The sequence below is a fragment of the Oryctolagus cuniculus genome, chromosome 8, assembly GCF_964237555.1.
Source record: "Oryctolagus cuniculus chromosome 8, mOryCun1.1, whole genome shotgun sequence".
Taxonomy (NCBI): Eukaryota; Metazoa; Chordata; class Mammalia; order Lagomorpha; family Leporidae; genus Oryctolagus; species Oryctolagus cuniculus.
The window spans coordinates 94,459,450-94,482,513 of record NC_091439.1 but is presented as its reverse complement, the minus strand read 5'-3'; the positions used below and the strand labels follow the sequence as shown (position 1 = coordinate 94,482,513).

The window sequence follows — 23,064 nt, the reverse complement described above, 5'->3', positions numbered from 1 at the left end:
TTATCTTCCATTGTTTTCCCAGGCACATTAACAGAGGGCTGGACCAGCATTGGAGCAGCCAGGACTCAAACCGGTTCTCATATGGGGTGCCAGCATGACAGATGACAGCTTAATCTGTTGTGCCACAATGCTGTCCCCTACATGAACATTTTTATTAGGAAATAAAGATTTGCACATAAAGGGAGTGAGAGGCCTTCAGGTTTACGGGAGAGGACTTGGTGGCCTGAGAGATTTTATTTTATTTATTTTTTGACAGGCAGAGTTAGACAGAGAGAGAGAGACAGAGAGAAGGGTCTCCCCTTTCCGTTGGCTCACCCCCCAAATGGCCACCATGGCCCTTGCGCTGTGGCTGGCACTCTGTGCCAATCCGAAGCCAGGAGCCAGGTGCTTCCTCCTGGTCTCCCATGCGGGTGTGGGGCCCAAGCACTTGAGCCATCCTCTACTGCCCTCCCGGGCCACAGCAGAGAGCTGGACCGGAAGAGGAGCAACCGGGACAGAATCCGGCGCCCCAACCGGACCAGAACCCCCAGGGTGCCGGTGCTGCAGGTGAGCCTCAGCGCCGGCCAGCCTGAGAGATTTTAGGGACTTAATCTTCATTCTTACAAAAAAACATTTTTTCCCAAACACATGCAGATGCTCTTAAAAGACCAAACGGTTGTTCTTTGCTGGGAAAAATGCTAGGGCTAAAGGTAGAATAGAAACCTCTTTAGAGTGACTTGCTTCCAAGTCTGAAATAATTAGTAAGTGCTACTCAGAGATTGGCTGTTTTTAAAGGCTCTAAGACAAAACAGTGACCATGAAGAGTATAGCCAGAGGTAACAAAAGGAAGTGGAGCCAAAGAGGGGCATGGAACACAAGAATTCATGCTGTTCAGTGGCTGTTCACATTAAGACAATCTTTTTAAACAGTGATGCACTAATCCTGTGCATTAATTGAGTCCACATCCTCGTGGAACCAGCCACGGGTCATTGTCTGATCACAATCAGAGTCCTTACTCTGTATCTATGAGCAACGAAAAAAATGTCTTTTCTTTCCTAGGAAGAGAAAATAGTTTTGAACTTTGGGAAATATTACATGTCCTTGTCAGGGTCTGTCTCCCAACTCTAATTTTGTATCCATTTTCCAAAACTACACACATTGTACAAAGATTTTCATCTTGCATATAGGAATTATATAACAACTAAGAGAACATGAAAAAAAAATTTTTTTTGACAGGCAGAGTGGACAGTGAGAGAAAGAGACAGAGAGAAAGGTCTTCCTTTGCCGTTGGTTCACCCTCCAATGGCCGCCGCTGCTGGTGCGCTGTGGCCAGTGCACCACGCTGATCTGATGGCAGGAGCCAGGTACTTCTCCTGGTCTCCCATGGGGTGCAGGGCCCAAGCACTTGGGCCATCCTGCACTGCACTCCCTGGCCACAGCAGAGAGCTGGCCTGGAAGAGGGGCAACCGGGACAGAATCTGGCGCCCTAACCGGGGCTAGAACCCGGTGTGCCGGCGCCGCAAGGTGGAGGATTAGCCTAGTGAGCCGCGGCGCTGGTGAAAAAAATTTTTACTGCTTCTGTATAATATCTGTTAAATCTTTGAGTATTGTAATAGACTATGTGTGCAACTACTCAGTAGGCAATGTGAAGAATATTTTCATTAAGGGATGCAAGATTATGTAGATATATAAACATGATCTGGTATTCTGTAAATACATATAATCTGGCCATAATTTCTGTTCTAAGCCTCCTTTTCAGTGTTATTTTTTTCCTTTGAGAATTAAAGCACTCATGAGGGATGGATGTTTGGCGTGGCAGTTGCTATACTACTTGGGGGAGGGGGTCTGTATCCCATATAGCAAAGCCTGGTTCCTGGCCTGGCTCCTCTGTTTCCCACCCAGCTTCCTGCTGATGTGCACCCTGGGAGGCAGCAGAAGACTCCGATTGGTGGGTTCCTTCATTCTCTTGGGAGATCTAGAATTGAGCTCTGGGCTCCTGGCTTTGACATGACCCAGTCCTGGCTGTTGCAGGCATTTGAGGAATGGACCAGTAAATGGAAAATCTCTGTCTCTATACCTTTCTAAAAAGGAAAAATACATACATAAATAATAAAATACTCATTGTGGATAGATTTAATAGATTTCTATATCTCAGTAGGATTCTATTTTTCCTGTATTTTTATAGGAACCTTTTCCTTTTGACATACATTTAAAAATGAACATTAGAATTTATGTACTTCAAATCCTAGCAAGCGATTAGTAGAAATGTTTGTAAAAGTTTGTAAGGAGAGTTTTATTTAAGATAGTTTGTGGGAAAAACTTTCCTTTACATTTTCTAGGAAGAAATATTTGATTTTAAGTATTTTGCCAGTTAATGGACATTTATACATTATATTACATTAGCAATAGCTGTATGGAAATGTAAAAATAGAATGCTGAGACTAGAATCTCAAAGAGGGGCAAGATGAGAAGGAGAAGAGAGTTTTATGACTCTGGTATCATGCTATCATAATTTCTTGTTCTGTTTGAGATTCATCAAGTAACTGTTATTTTTCTCTCTACAGATATCCACACTTGTTTTATAACCTCGTCTGGCTATCAACCTGAGCAATGCTTGATCTATTGTAAGTTGGAATGTCACATGTGGAAAAAAAGTTTTGCTTTTTAAACTATGTTCTTTCTTAAAAAAAAAAAGAAGAAGAATTTAAATTATAAGTGGTTAGGAATAGAAACGGCTTTTTGTTTCTGTAAGCAAATGTTCTGACCTTGTTCTGGGTTGATAAACTGCCTAAGTCTAGCTTTAGTAATTTTAACTCCCAGAGTTCCTCCTATGATCCAGTGGTACTCAATACATCACTACTGTTGTTGATGACAAATGTAGGTAGGAAAAGAGTATGGAGGTGCACTTTTCCCTTTTGTGGCTTGACAAATATTTTTTTTCCTTTTCAATGGTGTGTCATTTATGCATTTATTATAATTTGGTCCAAATAAAATAGTTTTTAAAATCTTCAAATAGAAACAAATTGGAGAGAATTAATGAGACACCATTTGGGATTGTTGGCAACTTTAAATGTTCAAAAAACAAAAATCACAAAAAGCAGAACAAAAGCCTCATCCTGGCTGATTAGATGATATTACCAGCAGTTGGTGTTGGCACCAAATCATCAGCCAGACTGTTAAAAAGTCTCAGGGGCTGGTGACTCTGTCCTCCATGGGGAAAAGATGTAAAACGTGTCCCTCATTATATTCTTTGGCACTCAGATTTCCCTTACGAATCTCTGATTGGAAGAAAATATAGCATCACAAGGAAAGCCACGGCTGGGATGCACAGTGATAAAATGAGTGGCCCTTCTGTGAGGGGGTTTTATCCTTTGCTGTTTGGGAGCAGTCGGAGTAGTGAGTCTTATATCGTCAGAGTTTCTCATCCTGCCTGGATTTACGCATCCAGGGCTAACATATTGATGTTCAGAGGAAAAGACCCCAGGACAATGAATTGCAAAAATATTCACATTTACTGTAAGAGCCTGTGCAGTGTAGAAAGCATGTCTAGATCCTTCTCCAAACATTAAGCAGTGTGTATCTATTTTTGGCATTACATTATAAGTAGGGCTGATGTTTATTGTGAAACAAGAATATATTTTCAAGGGGACTTATATTCAGTTTTCTCATGTTAAAATATTTAAGGCTACAGTATTTTCATGGATGATTTAATTTGTTAGTAAGGTTTCTTTTGCTTTGTGAGTCTCAGTCCTGAATATAAGGACATTATATAAGTCCTTAATGTTCATGTAAGGATACATGATCAGGCAAAGTGCCAGGATTTTCTTTGAAAAATTCAATATGCTAATAGGGAATATTAGCCACAGACAGTATAGTTAATAAAGTTATCTATTCTCTGTGATTTTTTAAAAAATCATTTCACCATTTTAGGGGATTACAAGAAGCTGGTTACCTTGTGCTAAAATATATGTCCAGTTTATGTGAGAGTGAGTCTGTGTTCTCCCAGAACAAGAGAGGTCTCTTTCCTCTCCGGAGGTCTTCAGTGAAGTCCCCCAGAGCCACACTCTGTATTTTCCAACTTGATTCTGCTGACTCTTATTTGCTGTATATCCCATCACTTTTTAATGGACAGGCTAAAATTAGGCAATTAAGTTTTCTTTGCTAAAAAATGTATGGAGTTGGGCTTGTTCCAACTTGTTGGCTAATAAAACTGAATGTGTTTGTTTTACAAAGCATGTAATGTGAGCATCCTATTTGATCAGCATAATCTTCTCAGAAAGCACTATGAGCCCAACTATGTTGGGAAGAGGTCCCAAAGTCTTAGTGGTGATCTGGCAGACTTGAATCTGTTTCCTCTCGCTGTGTGCTCTTTGGTGAGACGCAGAGGCCAGCAAACAGCAAGTAAAACTCTGCGTCCCGGAAAAGATCAATGGGCAGAACATTTGATCACAGAAGAGCAGAAATGAGTTTCAGGAGGGATGCTAAAGGCCAGATGGCTCCACAGGATCTGCCAAGATGTTCAGAGGCCCCAATATGGACACGCCAACAAATGGGCTGTGCTCTGCCTGTTAGATGAGCGGTACCTGGGTGAGGAGTTCTGCGTGCTTAGTGAAAGAGGTGGGCTCAGGGTTAGGAAGAAATGAAACTTTCTAATTAGATGCTTCCTAATAGTGGCTGGATTTTGTGATTTTTTTTTTTTTTTTTTTTTTTTTTTTTTTTTTTTTTTTTTGCATCTGCTATGTTTTGCTTGTTTTCACATTGCATGGATTCTGTTTTGGTGGTATTTGATTTTCACTGACTGCCCTCCTGTCCCTCACATAATTATAATTGAATGGCTCATAAGTGGTAGAAGTTGTGTTAGGGCTGGCTTTATAATACTGAACGAGATGGACATGGCTCCTGCCTTCATGGACCTTATGGGCTAGTTGTGAAAATAATAAGTGGAGGGGCCAGCGCTCTGGTTTAGCGGTTAAAGCCGCCCCCTACAGTGCTGGCATCTCACATGAGCTCCAGTTCAAGTCTTGGCTGCTCCACTTCTGATCCAGCTCCCTGTTATGGTCTGGAAAAGCAGTAGAAGATGGCCCAAAACCTTGGGCCCCAGCACCTGTGTGGGAGATCTGGGGGAGGCTTCTGGCTCCTGGCTTCAGATCGTCCCATCTCCAGCTGTTGCAGCCATTTGGGGAGTGACTCAGTGGATAGAAGACCTCTCTCTCTCACTCTCTCTCTGTCTGTCTTTCTCTCTCTCTCTCTCTCTCTCTCTCTGCTTTTACTTCTCTGTAACTCTGCCTTTCAGATAAATAAATAAAACCTTTTTTAAAAAGATTTCCTTAAAAAAATAGTGGAATAAGTGGTTATAATAATCCAGAATGAGGGATATGAAAGAGAAACTGCAGAGGTGGGCATTTGGCCCAGTTGTTAAGGCCCCTGCTTTAGAGCGTCTGGTTTTGATACCTGCCTCTGACTCCTGACTCCAGCTCCTGCTAATGTGGACCCTGGGAGGCAGCTGTAAGGGCTTGGTGCTTGACTTCCTGCCACCCACCGGTACAACTGGATTGAGTTTCTGGCTCCCAGCTTCAGCCTTCTGGCTATAGCAAGTATTTGGGGAGTGAACCAGCAGACAGGAGTGCACTCTCTGCCTCTGTCTCTCAAATAAAAAAATAAAGAGAAGCTTCAGAGTTCTGTAGGTGCACATGGGGCAGGAGGAACTAATGTAATCTGGAGATCACAGAAGGTCTCTTTGGAAGGAATATGTAGGCTGAGACCTGAAAGAGTAGTAGTGGTTTGCTAGGAAAGTAAGGAAACATCCCCTGTAGAAGGGACAGTGTATGAGGTTTTGGACTTGAGATGAATTTTGGCCTATTTGAGTAACTGGAGGATAAAGGGGGACAGTGTGATAGGATGGAGGGCCTGGGGAATCTCTGTTGCCTTTTCTCCTGCACCCTAGAGTGTGAGACAGGCATGAGGACTGTGGGGAGAGGGTTTTTGTGAGTACAGAGATTTAATTTTTGGCTGCCAGTATTACTTCACCAGAAGTAGGAAGCAAGTCTCTGGACATGTGTCACAGGAAAGGAGATTTACCCACCCAAGCGGGGGATTGAGGTTAGATTAGCATTAATGGAGGACGACGTGAAGGTGAAGCAGTTTGCATATCAGTGGGATGTAGAATGGCTGAGGTCACTCGGACGGTATGCGTGGAAAAAGAAGACCTAAAACAGAACCCGAAAACACTGACACTTAGTAGCCAGAGAAAGAGCTGCAATGAAGACTGAGAAGGAGCGCTCAGAAAGAAAGGAGAAAAAGTTGGCAACTATAGTATCACAGAAGCAAAAGGAAGAGAGTTTCTTCAGGACTGGGACTTGCCTTGGGCAGGAAATTGAAGGAGGTGTCAGAAATGTAATTAAAACAAATAATATTTTAATGCACTATTTAAAAAAAAACAATTAATTAAAAAAACCTGTGATGTACAAATCACGAAGTTTTAAAATAAAGACGAGTTCCAAATTATTGAATTTTCTCTTTGCCTCAAGCTCCAATATAGTTGATAGGACACTGTATTGTTATATCTAGAAGGGCTAGTATCTTTCAAAGATTGATGTTTTGTTCATATAGAAAGAAATATAAATAAATAACAGTATTAAATGTGGCTGAGAAATTGGTCAAGATAAGGGCAGAAATGGGTCCACAGGGTTTAGGGACAATCATTGTCTGTGTCTTTTCTCTACCTTCTTTTAATAAGTCATAACAGAAATTAGTTTAATGTCTGCTAACATAATCACTACTACAAAAAAGGAAGACCTTTCTGAATTAGGAGAGCCTATAAATATAAACATACTTTTTTCTTGTTTTTCAAATTTTTATTGTGATATATATATAACATAAAATTTACCATTTTAACTAATTTTAAGTGTACAGTTCAATGGTATTAAGTACAAGATACTGTGTAATAACTGACATATTCTATTTCAGAACTGTTTTTGTCTTACAACATGGAAACTATACTCATTAAACCTTTTTTACTTTAAAGTCTGTTTTGTCTGATATTAGTATGGTCATGCTGTTCTCTTTTGGTTACTATTTGTGTGGAATATACTTTTTTCTCCTTTAACTTTATTTTATCTAATTTTTTTTTTTGATAGGCAGAGTGGACAGTGAGAGAGAGACAGAGAGAAAGGTCTTCCTTTTTTCTGTTGGTTCACCCCCACAATGGCCGCTGCGGCTGGTGCGCTGCGGCCAGCGCACCGCGCTAGTCTGAAGCCAGGAGCCAGGTGCTTCTCCTGGTCTCCCATGCGGGTGCAGGGCCCAAGGACCTGGGCCGTCCTCCACTGCCCTCCCAGGCCACAGCAGAGAGCTGGACTGGAAGAGGGGCAACCAGGACAGAATCCGGCGCCCTGACTGGGACTAGAACCTGGGGTGCCTCTGCCGCAGGTGGAGGATTAGCCTATATATTGTTCTTTATGCCAGTAACTTGTTGTTTTAATTACTATAGCTTTGTAGTATGCTTTGAAGCCAGGTATTGTGATGTCTCCAGCTTTGGCTATTCTGGGTCTTTTGTGATTCCATACAAATTTTAGGATTATTTTTTCTTTTTTAAAAAAATAGTTTTAAGAGTTACAAAAGAGAGGGAGAGACAAAGAGAAAGATCTATCTGCTGGTTCACTCCCCAGATGGCCCATAGGGAATGTGACACTGGCTTTACCAACTATGACACAATACTAGTCCCAATATTGTTTTTTTCTAATTCTGTAAAGAATGTCATTGGAAATTTGTTAAGGATTGCACTGCATCTGTAGATAGCTTTAGGCAATATAGACATTTTAATAATATTGATTGCTCCAATCCATGAGCAGAGAATATCTTTCTGTTTTTGTGTCATTGATGATTTCTTTCATCAGTGTTTTATAATTTTTATTGTAGAGATCTTTAACTTCTTTTGTTAAATTTATTACTAAATATTTGATTTTTTGTGGCTATTGCAAATGGGATTTCTTTCTTAATTTCTTTTTCAGTGAATTCATCATTAACATCTAAAAAAGCTACTATTTTTTGCATGTTTGTTTTATAACCTGCAACTTTGCTGAATTGACTTATCAATTCTAATAGCTTTTTGGTGCAGTGTTGAGGATTTTCCATCTGCAATGTCATGTCATCTGAAAACATGGATATGCTGACTTCCTCTTTTCCAATTTTCATTTCCTTTATTTCTTTCTCTTTCCTAATTGCTCTTGCTAAAATTCCAATAAAATATTGAATAAGAGTGGTGGAAGTGATAATCTTCAAATCTGAGGGGAAATGCTTTCAGGTTTTCCCCGTTCAGTTTGATAGATGCTGTTGTTTCCTCATATACAACTTTATAATTTTGAGGAATGTTACATCTATACCCAATATGTGGAGGGTTTTTCAATACCTCATGAAGAGGTATTGAATCTTATCAAATGCTTTCTCTGCATCTGTTGAGATGACCATATAGTTTTTGTTCTTCATTCTGTTGATGGGATTTGTGACGCTTATTGATTTGCAAATGTGATCCACTCTTGCATCTCTGGGATAAATCCTACTTGATTGTGAAGTATGATCTTCTTGGTGTGGTTTTGGATTTGGTTGCTAATATTTTGTTGAGATTCTTTGCATCTTTGTTCATTAAATATATAGGTGTGTATTTTTCATGTTGTACCTTTGGTTGTGGTACCAAAGTGATCCTGGCCTCATAAAAAGTTTGGCAGAGTTCCATTATTTTCAGTATTTTGGAATAGTTTGAAAAGTACTGGAATTATTTCCTCTTTAAATGTTTTGTAGGGACTGGTACTGTGGAGCAGCAGGTAAAATCACTGCCTGCAATGCTAGCATCCCATATGGGCACCAGTTTGAGTCCGGCTGCTCCACTTTTCATCCGGCTCCCTGCTAATGTGCCTGGGAAAGTAGCAGAAGATGGCCCAAGTACTTGAGTCCCTGTACTCACATGGGAGACCCAGATGAAGCTCCAGGTTCCTGGCTTTGGTGTGGTCCATCCTCTGTCTCTGCCTCTTCTTCTCTGTAACTGCCTTTCAAAAAAATAAATATACATCTTTTTAAAAAATATATGTTTTGGGCTGGCGCTGCAGCTCACTAGGCTAATCCTACACTTGCATCACCGGCACACCAGGTTCTAGTCCTGGGCGGGGCGCCGGATTCTGTCCCGGTTGCCCCTCTTCCAGGCCAGCTCTCTGCTGTGGCCCGGGAGTGCAGTGGAGGATGGCCCAAGTGCTTGGGCCCTTCACTCGCATGGGAGACCAGGAGAAGCACCTGGCTCCTGGCTTCAGATCAGCGCGGTGCACCGGCCGCAGCGCACTGGCTGCAGCGCGCCGGGTGCAGCGGCCATTGGAGGGTGAACCAACGGTAAAGGAAGACCTTTCTCTCTCTCTCTATCTCTCTCTCACTGTCCACTCTGCCTGTCTATATATATATATATATTTTGTAGAATTCAATAGTACAGCCATCAGGTCCTGGAGTTTTCCTTGATTGGAGACTTTTTTTTTTTTTTTAAGATTGATTTATTTATTTGAAAGTCGTTACACTGAGAGAGGCAGAGAGAGAAAGAGAGAGAGAGGTCTTCCATCCAATGGTTCACTCCTCAATTGGCTGCAACGGCCAGAACTGCACCGATCCGATGCCAGGAGCCAGGAGCTTCTTCCGGGTCTCCCACGCGGGTGCAGGGGCCCAAGAGCTTGGGCCATCTTCTGCTTTCCCAGGCCACAACAGAGAGCTAGATCGGAAGTGGAGCAGCTGGGACTAGAACCGGCGCCCATATGGGATGCCAGTGCTTCAGGCCAGGGTGTTAACCTGCTACGCCACAGCGCCGGCCCCAATGGGAGACTTTTGATTACTGCTTTAATATCATTGCTTGGTGTGGGTCTGTTTGTCTACATCATTTTGATTTAATCTTGGTAGGTTATATGTTTCCAAGAATTTATCTATTTCTTTGAGGTTTTCCAGTTTGTTAGTGTATGGTTCTTCAAAGTAGTTTCCTATGATCTTTTCTATTTCAGTGGTGTTCGTTGTAATGTCTCCTTTTCATCTCTAATTTTATTTGAGTTTTTCTCTTTTTTAGTCCAGCTAGAGGTTTATGTACTTTGTTTATATTCTAAAAAACCAGCTTTTTTTGGGTTGGACTGGCGCTGTGGCGTAGCAGGTAAAGCCACTGCCTGCAATGCCAGCATCCATATGGGTGTCAGTTTGAGTCCCAGCTGTTCTACTTCTGATTCAGCTCTCTGCTATTGCCTGGGAAAGCAGCAGAAGATGGCCCAAGTCTTTGGGCCCCTACACCTGGATGGGAGACCCAGAAGAAGCTCCTTGCTCCTGGTTTCAGCCTGGACCAGCCCCGGATGTTGTGGCCATTTGCGGAGTGAACCAGCAGATGGAAGACTCTCTCTCTCTCTCTCTCTGCCTCTCTGTAACTCTGCCTCTGCCTCTGGGTAACTCTGCCTTTCAAATAAATAAATAAAATAAATAAAACCTTAAAAAAACCCAGCTTTTGGCCGGCGCCGCGGCTCAATAGGCTAATCCTCCGCCTAGCGGCGCCGGCACACCGGGTTCTAGTCCCGGTTGGGGCGCCGGATTCTGTCCCGGTTGCCCCTCTTCCAGGCCAGCCCTCTGCTGTGGCCAGGGAGTGCAGTGGAGGATGGCCCAGGTGCTTGGGCCCTGCACCCCATGGGAGACCAGGAAAAGCACCTGGCTCCTGGCTCCTGCCATCGGATCAGCGCGGTGCGCCGGCCGCAGCGCGCCGGCCGCGGCGGCCATTGGAGGGTGAACCAACGGCAAAGGAAGACCTTTCTCTCTGTCTCTCTCTCTCACTGTCCACTCTGCCTGTCAAAAAAAAAAAAAAAAAAAAAAAAAAAAAACCAGCTTTTTGTTTTTGTTCTTTTGTATTTTTTTATTTTTAGTTTCAATTTCATTTATTTCTGCTCAGATCCTTTTTATTTCTCGCCTCCTGCTGATTTTGATTTTGGGTTTGGTTTGTTCTTTTTTCTCTAAATCTTTGAGATGCATCAATAGATTATTAATTTGAGATATTTCTCTTTTTTAATGTAAGCACTCAATGCTATAAACCTACCTCTTAATATTGCTTTTGCTATATCCCATGAGTTTTTTTTTTTTTTTAAGATTTATTTATTTGTTTTAAAGGCAGAGTTACAGAGAGGCAGAGGCTGAGAGAGGGAGAGAGATATCTTCCAACTGCTGGTTCACTCTCCAGATGGCTACAATGGCCAGAGCTGAGCCAATCTTAAGACAGGGGCTAGGAGCTTCTTCCGGGTCTCCCACATGGGTGCAGGGGCCCACGCATTTGGACCATCTTCTACATGCTTTCTCAGGCCATAGCAGAGAGCTGAATTGGAAGTGAAGCAGCCCTGACTTGAACTGGTGTTCATATGGGATGCCGGCATTGCAGATGGTGTCTTTACTCGCTACGCCACAGAGCCAGCCCTATCCCATAGTTTTAGATACATGATTTTCATTTTCACTTATTTCAAGAAAGTTTCCAATTTTCTTTTTAATTTCTTCAATGATCCATTGATCATTCAGTAACATGTTAATTTCCATATATTTATGAATGTTCTACTGTTCTTCTCATTGTTTATTTTTATTTTATTCCTTTATGGTCTGAGAAGATACATGGTATGATTTCAGTCTTTTTAAATTTATTGAGACTTGATTTGTGGCCTAATGTATGATCTATCCTAGAAAATGTTCCTTGTGCTGAAGAGAAGAATGTGTGTTCTATAGAAATTGGGTGAAATGTTTTGTAAATGTCTCGTAGGGCCATTTGTTCAATAGTGTTTCAACTCTGACGTCTCTTTATTGATTTTCAGTTTGGATGATCTATCCATGGATGAGAGTGCTATGTTGAAGTCACCCAGTATTATTGCATTAGAGTCTCTCTCTCTCACTTTAGGCCTAATAGTATTTGCTGTCTATATCTTGGTATTCTTGTATTGCGTACATATATATTTATGATTATATATCTTTTTGCTTAATCAAACATTTAGCAAAATATAATGTCCTTCTTTGTTCCTTTTTACAGTTTTTGTTTTAAAGTCTGTTTTATCTGATATGAAAATAGCTAGTCCTGCTCATTTTTGGTTCCCATTTGCTTGGTTTATCTTTTTCCAGCCCTTCATTTTCAGTGTGTGTGTATCTTTGTGAAGTGAGTTTCTTATAGGCAGCATATCATGGAGTCTTGTTTTTTTATCTGTTCAGGAAATCTCAGTCTTTTGGCTGATGAATTTGATCGATTTACATTCAAGATAAGTACTGATAGATAATATCTAAGACCTGTTGATTGGATAATGATTCCACCTGCTCTGTTAGTGAATTTGGTGGTGTCATGTGTTTTCATGATGCCTACTTCTAATGCAGGACTCCCTTCAGACTGGTCTGGTGGTGGTAAATTTTCTGAATTTTTGCTTATTTGGAAAATATCTTGTTTCTCCTTCACTTTTAAAGGGTAGCATCACTGTATATAATATTCTTGGTTGGGAGTTTTTATAGCATGACATCTCCAAAGGAACATGATAGTCTTCCAGAATTAGATCCTAAACTGAAAGAAATCTATGAAATGACAGATATAGAGTTCAAAATAATGAATGTAAGGAAACTCAATGCAATGCAAGAGAGTACAGATAGGCAGATTAAAGAAATGAGGAAATCAGTGAGTGACATGAAAGAAAATATTACTAAGGAGATAGAAATCATTATGAAGAACCAAATAAAAATCTTGGAGATGAAATCTTCATACAGTGAAATAAAAAGTATGATTGAGAGCTTTAACGGCTGAATAGAAAATGTGGAAGAAAGAATTTTTTACCTCAAGGACAAGAAATTTGAAACAATCCAGAATAAAGAGAAAAGAATTAAGTCTATGTGAAATATGAAATATCAATAAGCAACCAAATATTCATATTATAGGTATTCCTGAAGAAGAAAAGAAGGAAAAAGGCACTGAGAAACTGCTTCTTCCAGGTCTCCCACGTGTGTGCAGGGGCCCAAGGACATGTGCCATCTTCTACTGCTTTCCCAGGCCATAGTAGAGAGCTGAATTGGAAGTGATGCAGCCGGGTCTCAAACCAACACCCACATGGGATACTGATGCTTCAGGCCAGCGTGTTAACCCACTGCGCCATAGCGCTGGCCCCGAATGGTCATTTTTAAAAACAAATCAGTCTGTTAAAATTATGTAGAAAGCAAAAATGTAACCAAACTTACAACAATATGTATCTTTTTTTAAAAGATTTATTTATTATTTGAAAATCAGAGTTACAGAGGGAGAGGGAGAGACAGAGGGAGAAAGATCTTCCATCTGCTGGTTCATTCTCCAAATGGCTGCAACAGCCAGGGCTGGGCCAGGCTGAAACCAGGAGCTAGGAGCCATCTGGGTCTCCCACATGGGTACAGGGGCCCAAGCACTTGGATCATTCTCCATCACTTTCCCAGGCATATTAGCAGGGAGCTGGATTAGAAGTGGAACAGCTGGGACTCAAACCAGAGCCCATTTGGGATGCTGGCACAGCAGATGGTAGCTTAACCCGCTGTACCATGGCACCGGTCCCAACAACACTAACTTTTACAATTGCCCACGTATTTACCTTTATTGTGGTCTGTATTTCTTCATGTGGCTTGGGTTCCTGTGTAATGTCCTTTATTTTACCTGTAGGACTCCCTTGAGCCTTTCTTGTAGGGAAATTCTAGTGGCAACCAATTCCCCCAGCTTTTGTTTTTCTGGTGATGTCTTACTTTCTCATTCATTTTCAAAAGGCAGTTTTTTCCATGTATGATTTTTGTTTGGCTGGGATTTTGTGTGTTTGTATGTGTGTGTGTGTGTTCTGTATCAGCCACTGCCAGCTAACTTCCAAAATTTCCAATAAAAAGTAATGCTGGCAATCTTTGAAGACCCCTTAAAAGTGATGAGTTGCCTCTCTCTTATTGCTTTGAAGAGTCTCTCTGTTAGCCTTTTTATAGTTTGATTATAACGTATCTCACTGTGGTTCTATTTGGGTTCACCTGCTTGGAGTTCATAGAGTTTCTCAGATATTCCTATTCATGTATTTCCTGAAATTTGGGGAAAGTTCACCCATTATTTATTCAAATGTTACCTCTACTTTTTTTACTCTCTTTTCTACTTCTAGAACTCTTGTAATGCATATATTGGTCTGCTGGATAGTGAACCACAAGTTTCTTAGACTGTTCACTTCTCTTCAATCCTTTTTCTTGGATTTCTTCCTTGGGCTTTATAATTGAAATTGTCCTATCTTAAATTTTACTAATTCCTTTTCTTCCTGTTGAAATATAGCATCAAATATCTCTAATTAATTTTTCATTTCAGTTATTTTATTTTTCAGCTCCATAGTTTCCTTTTGGTTTCTTTTTAGGTTTTCTATCTTTTTATTGATATTTCTGTTTTGTTCACACATTATTTTCTTGATTTTTAAAATAATAGGCATTTAAAATAATACATATATAGACAAAATAAATTTTAAATTATATATTTCATATTTAACCAGCCTCATAAAAATACTTTGAAGACAGCTAGATCTGCAGATTTCTACTGCTTGATTATTGCTTTGCCTATTATTCTTTCTGTTTTCTTTCCCAAATAAACTTCATTTATGGCCCAAGGTAGGATTTAGCCTACTTATATTTTGTCCACTGTTCTTTAGGCAAGAGCTGATGCCTCCTAGTCATCCAGTGCTCTCATAATGTGAAACATTCTGTTATTATAAAGGTTCTTGGGACTTTTACATCTTACTTGTATCCTGTATCATTTCACATTAACCTCAGTTTATCAAATCCTACAACATTATAATACCATTTTTAATTACCATCCATCTGCTGGCTTGATGTTGCAATGGTAGGCCTGCTCACCGTTTTTACCTGAGAGCCGTTTTCTTGAGTTTCTCTGATGTTCTGTTAGTTTATAAATCATCTACCTTAAGTAGTTGTCTTAATGTCTTTTTATTAGATCTGTCACCAGATCTTTCTCAGGTTGGTTTCTGTTTATTTCTTTTTTCTTTGAGTAGATAGTTTCTTTCTTTCTTTTTTTTAAAAATATTTATTTATTTTACTTGAAAGTCAGAGTTACACACACACACACACACACACACACAGGTCTTCCATCATATGGTTCACTCCCCAGTGGGCCGCAACAGCCGGAGCAGCGCCAATCCAAAGCCAGGAGCCAGGAGCTTCTTCCGGGTCTCCCTCGCGGGTGCAGGGGCCCAAGGACTTGGGCCATCCTCCACTGCCTTCCCAGGCCACAGCAAAGAGCTGAGTTGGAAGAGGAGCAGCCGGGACTAGAATTGGTGCCCATGTGGGATGCCGGTGCTTAAGGTCAGGGTTTTAACCTGCTGCACCACAGTGCCGGCCTCAGAGTGGGTATTTTCTTATTTCTTTGTATGCTTTGTGATGTTTTGTTGAAATCTGGATCTTTGAATCTAGTAACATAGTATCTCTGGAAATCAGATTCTCTTCTTCCCCAGGATTTTTTTTCTTTTTTCTTTTTTTTATTGCTATAGGTTGTCTCTGAGAATTAGCCCAAGCTGTAAATGAAGGTCTTTTTATGTCTTTTCTGAGCCTACACTTATCCTTGACATGCATGATAATATTTTAATTGCCACCATGTATATAGTTGTTTTAGAATGTCCTAGTCTTTAATATCTGGCTTCCAAAAGGGGACAGGAAAAAATGAAGGAGGGGAATGCACTGTTCCTTCAAACTGCCCCCACCCCAGTCACTGCATCCAGAGGGACGGGGGCTTGCAACAGTGGAGGAAGGCGCAACAGCAGCCTCTGCCTGTTGGTTGCAACTCTGTGATCAGAAGCAGCAATCTGTGATCACAGCTCTGGTCCCTGATATTTAGAAGTCAGCTCCTTTTTGCTCACCCTGGTTCCACAAGCTGTATGTAAACTGTTCCAGGAATTCAAACACATCTGACTCCCAGGGGTCTGGGGTGGAGGAAAGATGAGCGCCTACTGATAAGCTAGGAACTGAAACTGACCAGAGTTAATTGTAATTTGTCATCCAAGTAGCCCTTTCGAAGTTTCAAGCCTTCTGTAGACTGGAGTTCTAAAATCTTTACATGAGACAGATTGTTCCAGTGTTACTGTTGTCTGGGTGGGGAGAAAAATTCCTTGTGGTTTATATTCCATCTTCCCAGAATCCTGTTTCACCAAATCTAACCTTTTAACCTCATGGTATCTTTCATATTAACTTGAACGTGAAATGAGATAATTGCTTAATTTTATGAATTAATCTTTAGAAGTTTCTGGATGGATCCTTGTTTTTGCCAAAGTCACATCTGAGGGTCAGAAATAACAGCCTGGGAAGCCAAATTACTAGGTGTGATTGCTAAGCAAACCCATGAATGTCCCTGAGAGAGGTCAGCTGTGTTTTGCTTATAGGTCCTTGTATCTGTTTAGGAGACACTAGATTACCTGTAAACAATTTGGTTCCACTGACTCTTCAGTTTGAAGTATTGTGTATAATTCAGTTCCATATACAATAAATCCCCAAGTCCTTCTAAAGGTGTTCATACTGCTTGTTAAGTGCTCTGCTGCCTTTTATTCCATTCTTACCTGACATAAAAAGTTTGCATCTTTTTACTTTCTGATGCTATTTTACATTCTAATCATGGTTGGGGTACTTCAGAAGATATTCAGTAACTTGACATGTCCTAGCTACCTGCCCAAAATTTGGGGACATCCATTTTACCCCTCAGCATGTCAAAAGGTTGATTATATTTATAGGGTAAAAATATTTTAATTTGTGTCTCATGAATTCAGTCTCTGGCTTTAGGATGACCAAATATTCTGGTTTGATCAGGACTTTCCAGCTTCAAGCAGTGAAAATTCTGTGTTCTGGGAGAAAACCTGTACAACTGGTCAGCCAATTTGCTCTAGAAATATTTCCTGCTCTTCTTGATTAAAGCCACCTAAGTTCTCCAGGTGTAAGGGTAGCAGGTGACTTTACTAATTTTGTATGCTCCTGTTCCTGCTAAATTTCTTGGTGTTCATGGACTGCTGGCAGTTTTGAGTAAGAAGGGAGTTGAGAGATCCTGTATTACAACCATCTCATTTTACAGATGAATAAAATCTCAATTGCATTGGCAAGTTATAGCCATCTTCGTTCCACTCTGGCTGCCATGGTACCAGATTTCTGCAATGTCTTCAAACATCTCCTTCCCCACTAATTAAAAACAAACCATTATGCTGGAACATCAGCTACAGTAACAGGAAAAAGTAGCAGTCAGTTAGTTTTAAATTGTCCAATAATCTTTCTCTAATGCCTCTATTTGCGTCAGAGGCATTTTAACCTCCCTCATGTCTAAAGTTCAATGTCTCTTACTCATATTATCTGAGTGTGAAAATAAATATGGTCAGGTTAATTAGTATCAATTTTAATAAGTTCCTCAAGTAATTTTACACAGTGCTTCCTGGCAAAAAAAGAAATTAAAGTTGATAACTGAGATGATGGTATCTAAAGTAGAAACTATGTCCTAAAGAAAAAAATAAACACAGTAAAGGGAGAAAGATACTGTATGTATTGTGTGTGGTGTATGGATAAGGTTTTCTTTTCAGAATCACACAATGGGCCTTTGTTATTTTGCCTCCAAAGGAAGTCAGAGACTTGGTTCTCAAACAAACAGAGTGACCTGGAGTGCTTGTTGAGAATTTGAATACCTGCCTCCTGTACTTGGTCATTCTAATTCTGCAGATCTGGAGGGGAACCTGGGAATCTCTATTTTCAATAAACTTCAAAAGTGATTCAGATGCAGTTGGTCAATGGAGCAGTGTCTGAGGACCAGTCATCTTGACTATTTGAAAAGGCTTTGCTGTTTTTTACTTTGGAAAAACCCTTTACTAGTCATTTCTCAGACAGGTATCATCCTCCTTTCTTCAAAGAGGGGGACATTGAAGAAGGCAGCGTCATATAATGATGTAGAAATATGAGAAAGAGAGAATGTTTACTCTGCACTTTCACCCACGAGGAGTGAATTAAGGCACTAAACTAAGAGCTGCTGCCATAAAGTGGGAGCATGAATTTTTCCAGTGGGCACGTGAGACTGTGCAAAGCAATTTGTACATTTTACACCTGACCATAATGAGACAAGGTAGGGCTGGCTCCTGGGAACTGCCTGAATCCAGCATTTTCAATCCTGGTTTGACGTCTGCAGAGATTGTATAATCCTTATCAAGCAGAGGAGAAATGGCTAAAGTCTCTTTGTTCATTATCCACAATGAAAATACTTCTTATTAAGTGTGTGTTTATGTGGCTGTTACTGGAGAAGCAAAGGGTCCATGTCTTCATGCAAGAAAGAATTCAGGCGTGAGACAGAGAGTAGTGGAAAGCAAAACAGCAAGGTTTATTAGGGTAGGGACATCCGTAAGAACGGATGGACACCTCTCCAGACAGGACCTGAGAGAGAGTTCGTAGCACACATTTAGGCTGGGGTTTTTAAGGGGATGGGTCTTGCCTTCCCTCCCCCTCTCCTTCTTCTCCTCCTGAACAAAGGACTTGTTGGATGTAAATATGAAAAATTTCTTTCTGAGTTTTTCCCCTCAAGTTATCAGACAGGGGAAGCCTTGCTGGCGTCGCCCCGCCGTAGAGGAAGGATGTTTATCAAGCCAGGTAGAAGGGGCAGGACCCCTTGGAAGGTCATCAGGATCCAGGCAGGACGTTTGAAGTGCAGATACTGGGCTGTGCCTGGAAGGTTATTGGAATGACTTTGAGATGTGGATGCTGGGCCTAGATGTCAATTCCTTAGGCCTTTGTCACACACATATAAGCTCATTTCTGACTTCCTACCTAACATGGCCATGTACAGATACTTAACATAACCTGAAAAATCCACTGGGAAACCAATACAAGGCCCCAGGTTCTTAATTAGCAGAGTGGATTTCCCAGCCCCGTCTCTTAATGGTATAGCAGATGATGTGTTTGGCAATTAACTGCGTGAACTATAAAACTGGAATCCTGACCACTAACAGTCTTTAAAGATCCCAGGGTACTTTCCTTGTGGCAGGTGGAGTCCTGGATAAATTCCAACCGTGATAATTAAATTATATTCTGCCCAGCTTCCTGTACACTTTCAACTGGACTCTGTTCCTTTTCCATCTTTAATCACAGCAGATGTGTACATTAATAGAGAACTACTGGATTTTAAAGATGCCTACAACATGGTAACAATGTGCCCTAACTGAAGGAGTGAGAGTTGGTGGGTTAGTAGTCAACAGGCACATTTTGTACAAAGAGGAGATGGTTAGCTTAGTATCTAAAGAGACATGGTACCACTCCTGAAAAGTAAAGCCTGGTAAACATTTCAATATGTAATTAAAAGTACACGTGCTATTAACTTTCAGAAGACTTTTTTTTTTGCCTGTTCCTTTAATAGAAGATGTCTTTCTGTAAGCAAAGTAATTAATAGACATGTTCTATTAGCAGAACAAATCCATGTGTTTAAAATATATAACATAATAAAATGACTGATCTGAATCACAAAATAGTAGTAGAGATAAGACCAATGAAAGTACTAGAGACTGGTTTGATGACTTGAAATTTGTTGATGTGGAGTTTGACCTCATGTATCTTTATTATAAACAATTAGTCTGCTTCTACTCCTTTACTAAGTTTTTCCAACATGAGGTAGCTTGGAGGGCAATGTGATTTCTCTTAACAATTATGTTTTGTTATAATCACAAATTATTTTATAAACACAGTTTTTCCCCAAACATGAGAATTCAGTTAACTGTCCTGAGACTATAAAGGTCTTCAAAAAGTTAAGGGAAAATGCCTAATATGAAGAAACTATGCATGGATTTCAAACATCTGTTGCACTAAAATGAATTTATTTTTAATTCCATGTTCCATAAACTTTTTGAAGTGCATTTGTAGAGTGCTGTTATATAAGGCAAACTGCCATAAATATGTATCAGGTTATCTTTTTTTGGAAATTAAACTTCTTTCTGAAACTGGATTTCTGCATGCAGAAGTATGAAGCAAGACCCCTACCTTATACCTTACACAAAAATCCACTCAAAATGGATCAAAGACCTAAATCTATGACCTGATACCATCACATTATTAGAAAACATTGTGGAAACCCTGCAAGACATTGGGATAGGCAAAGAGTTCTTGGAAAAGACTCCAGAGCAAGACATTGGGATAGGCAAAGAGTTCTTGGAAAAGACTCCAGAGGCCCGGACAATCAAAATCAAAATTGACAAATGAGATCACATCAAATTGAGAAGCTTCTGCACTGTGAAAGAAACAGTCAGCAAAGTGAAGAGGTGACTGACAGAATGGTAGAAATTATTTGCAAACCATGCAGCTGATAAGGGATTAGTATCCAGAATATATAAAGAGTTTGAGAAACTCAATAACAACAAAACAAACAGCCCAGTTAAGAAATGGGCAAAGGACTTAAATAGGTATTTCTCAAAAGAGGAAATCCAAAAGATCAACAGACACATGAAAAAATGCTCAGGATCACTAGCCATCAGGGAAATGCAAATCAAAACCACCATGAGGTTTCACCTCACCCCAGTTAGAATGGCTTTCATACAGAAATCAATAAACAACAGATGTTGGTGAGGATGTGGGGAAAAAAGGTACCCTAATCCACTGTTGGTGGGAATGTAAACTGGTAAAGCCACTGTGGAAGACAGTATGATGATACCTCAGAAATCTGAATATAGACCTACCATATGACCCAGTCATCCCACTCCTGGGAATTAACCCAAGGGAAATGAAATCAGGTTATGAAAGTGTTATCTGTACCCTGCATGTTTACTGCAGCTCAATTCATAATAGCTAGAATATGGAATAAACACAAATGCCCACCAACTGAAGACCGGATAAAGAAATCATGGGATATGTACACCATGGTAAAAAAAGTAAAATCCTGTCCTTTGCAAAAAAATGGGTGCAACTGAAAAACATCGACTTAGTGAAATAAGTCAGTACCAGAAGGACAAATAACATACGTCCTCCCCGATCTGTGGTAAATAGTAGAGCACCTAAAATGCAATCTCTAGAAGTGAAATTGACACGTTGAGAAGCAGTGGCTTTGAATAGCCCTTATCTCCACTGTTGAGCAACAGTTTGTTATTTTTCATACTATTTGTTGAACTCTTTACTTAGTATAATCTTCTGTACGTAAAGTTAATTGAAAATAGATCTTATTAAAAAATAAGAATGGGAATAGGAGTCCATACATAGTTTTTTCATGATATGCGTGTCCATGAATTTTTTTACACTTGACCTTAGCCGAAAGGCTGAGAAGCGATCCATGAATTTTTTGAAGCTCTCTTACATTCCTGTTGTATGGTACTTTCAGGAATAAGCACACAGAATTTTTTTTCTATTAATTTCACATTTATTGTATACAGGATCTCCATCAGGTTTATCAGTTTTTAAATGATCAACTCATAATCACCATTTAAAATCAAATTTTCCTCTCATCTAATGATTTTCACTCTGCTTAATTCAGCTTACTCTTTAGTCTATGGTAGCCATGCTTTATTTCAAAGGAGCTAAACTATTTCATTATGCATTATACACAAAACTTCTGCTTTCAAATCATACCTACAAAGAGTAGATTAAGTTTTCAAGTTTACAGAAAATCATACCATAACAATTTACCAATATAAACATCTTGATTACTGTTCATTCCATTCTGTTTAGACAGCAGCAACAGTAACAAAATTCTTAATGCATATACCTCCTTCCCTATGCTATCATTGACAATTACATAAAAACCTCTCAATCCAGAAACCAAGTTTTACAACCACTGTTCCTACCAATCGAAGGAATATGCACCAAGATCCCAATTCTCAGGAATTTTAGCATATTAATGGTACATTAGTTACCTAAGACTGAAGGACTATGCCTTCCTTTATAAAAAACAATGAAGATATCCTATCACCTTAATTCCATATATATAATACTACCTATTTAATAAAAATTGTAATAAACATAATAAACTACTACTGCTAATTTATGCTGTTCATGTGGGAAGACACTACAAGAGAAGACATAACAGAGACTGCCTGACAATAAGAAGTACAAATTCCTTCTATAGAGATGGAGAAATAAAAGGACAAATCAGCTGTCTAACAGACAATTCACTGTACACATTTTATTTACAGTTTTGTACACTGTCTTTTTTTTTTTTTTTGACAGGCAGAATGGACAGTGAGAGAGAGAGACAGAGAGAAAGGTCTTCCTTTGCCATTGGTTCACCTTCCAATGGCCGCCGCGGCCGGCGCACCGCGCTGATCCGATGGCAGGAGCCAGGAGCCAGGTGCTTTTCCTGGTCTCCCATGGGGTGCAGGGCCCAAGCACCTGGGCCATCCTCCACTGCACTCTCGGGCCACAGCAGAGAGCTGGCCTGGAAGAGGGGCAACCGGGACAGAATCCGGCGCCCCAACCGGGACTAGAACCCGGTGTGCCGGCGCCGCTAGGCGGAGGATTAGCCTAGTGAGCCGCGGCGCCAGCCTGTACACTGTCTTAATATGAATAGGATCGCTTTTCTACTTTAGCCATTTTTAACCAAAGCAAAATAACCTAAGTAATACAAAGTGTTAAAATACAGCATAAAGATACAAAAAGAGACATACTAATTCTAGTTAGGAATGTAATTATGATGTTACATTTTAATAATCCACAATTATGTTTAGGAAATCATATAAGCATAGATCACTGATTTGAATGAAATGTATAAATTTGTAGAAAACCTTTATAGTTACAAAAAACAAAAAAATTACCAAAGAATGCACAAAATTAATGTTTATCCCACCTTTGTGTAGAGTCCTGGATCCTTCACCAGTGTTACATGAGGAGAAAACAAAAGCAAAACAAATGAAAAGCTGAAAGCAGAATCACTAATGTTATCAAATAGGGAAACAAATAAATTAAAATCTAGCAGCCATCAGCAAAAGTACAGCAAAGATGATGCTGTAAAAAGAAACAAGGAAAATTGCTAGAAAACTTTATACATCATACTCTTTTAAACCAGCAAAATATGCTCTGCATATAATGGAACATAAATAGTATTTTTTC

At 40.0% G+C, this 23,064-nt stretch overlaps 1 protein-coding gene across 1 annotated transcript in view; it reads left to right on the top strand.

Moving 5' to 3' along the window:
• The first annotated feature begins 2,562 nt into the window (after nucleotides 1-2,562).
• SLC4A4 (solute carrier family 4 member 4) overlaps nucleotides 2,563-23,064 on the top strand; it is a 460,760-nt gene continuing 440,258 nt past the window's right edge. The window contains exon 1 of the mRNA XM_070079470.1: nucleotides 2,563-2,603. Within this exon, the coding sequence (XP_069935571.1) occupies nucleotides 2,590-2,603 (14 nt within the window). The 5' untranslated portion in view covers nucleotides 2,563-2,589. The remainder of the gene's footprint in view (nucleotides 2,604-23,064) is intronic.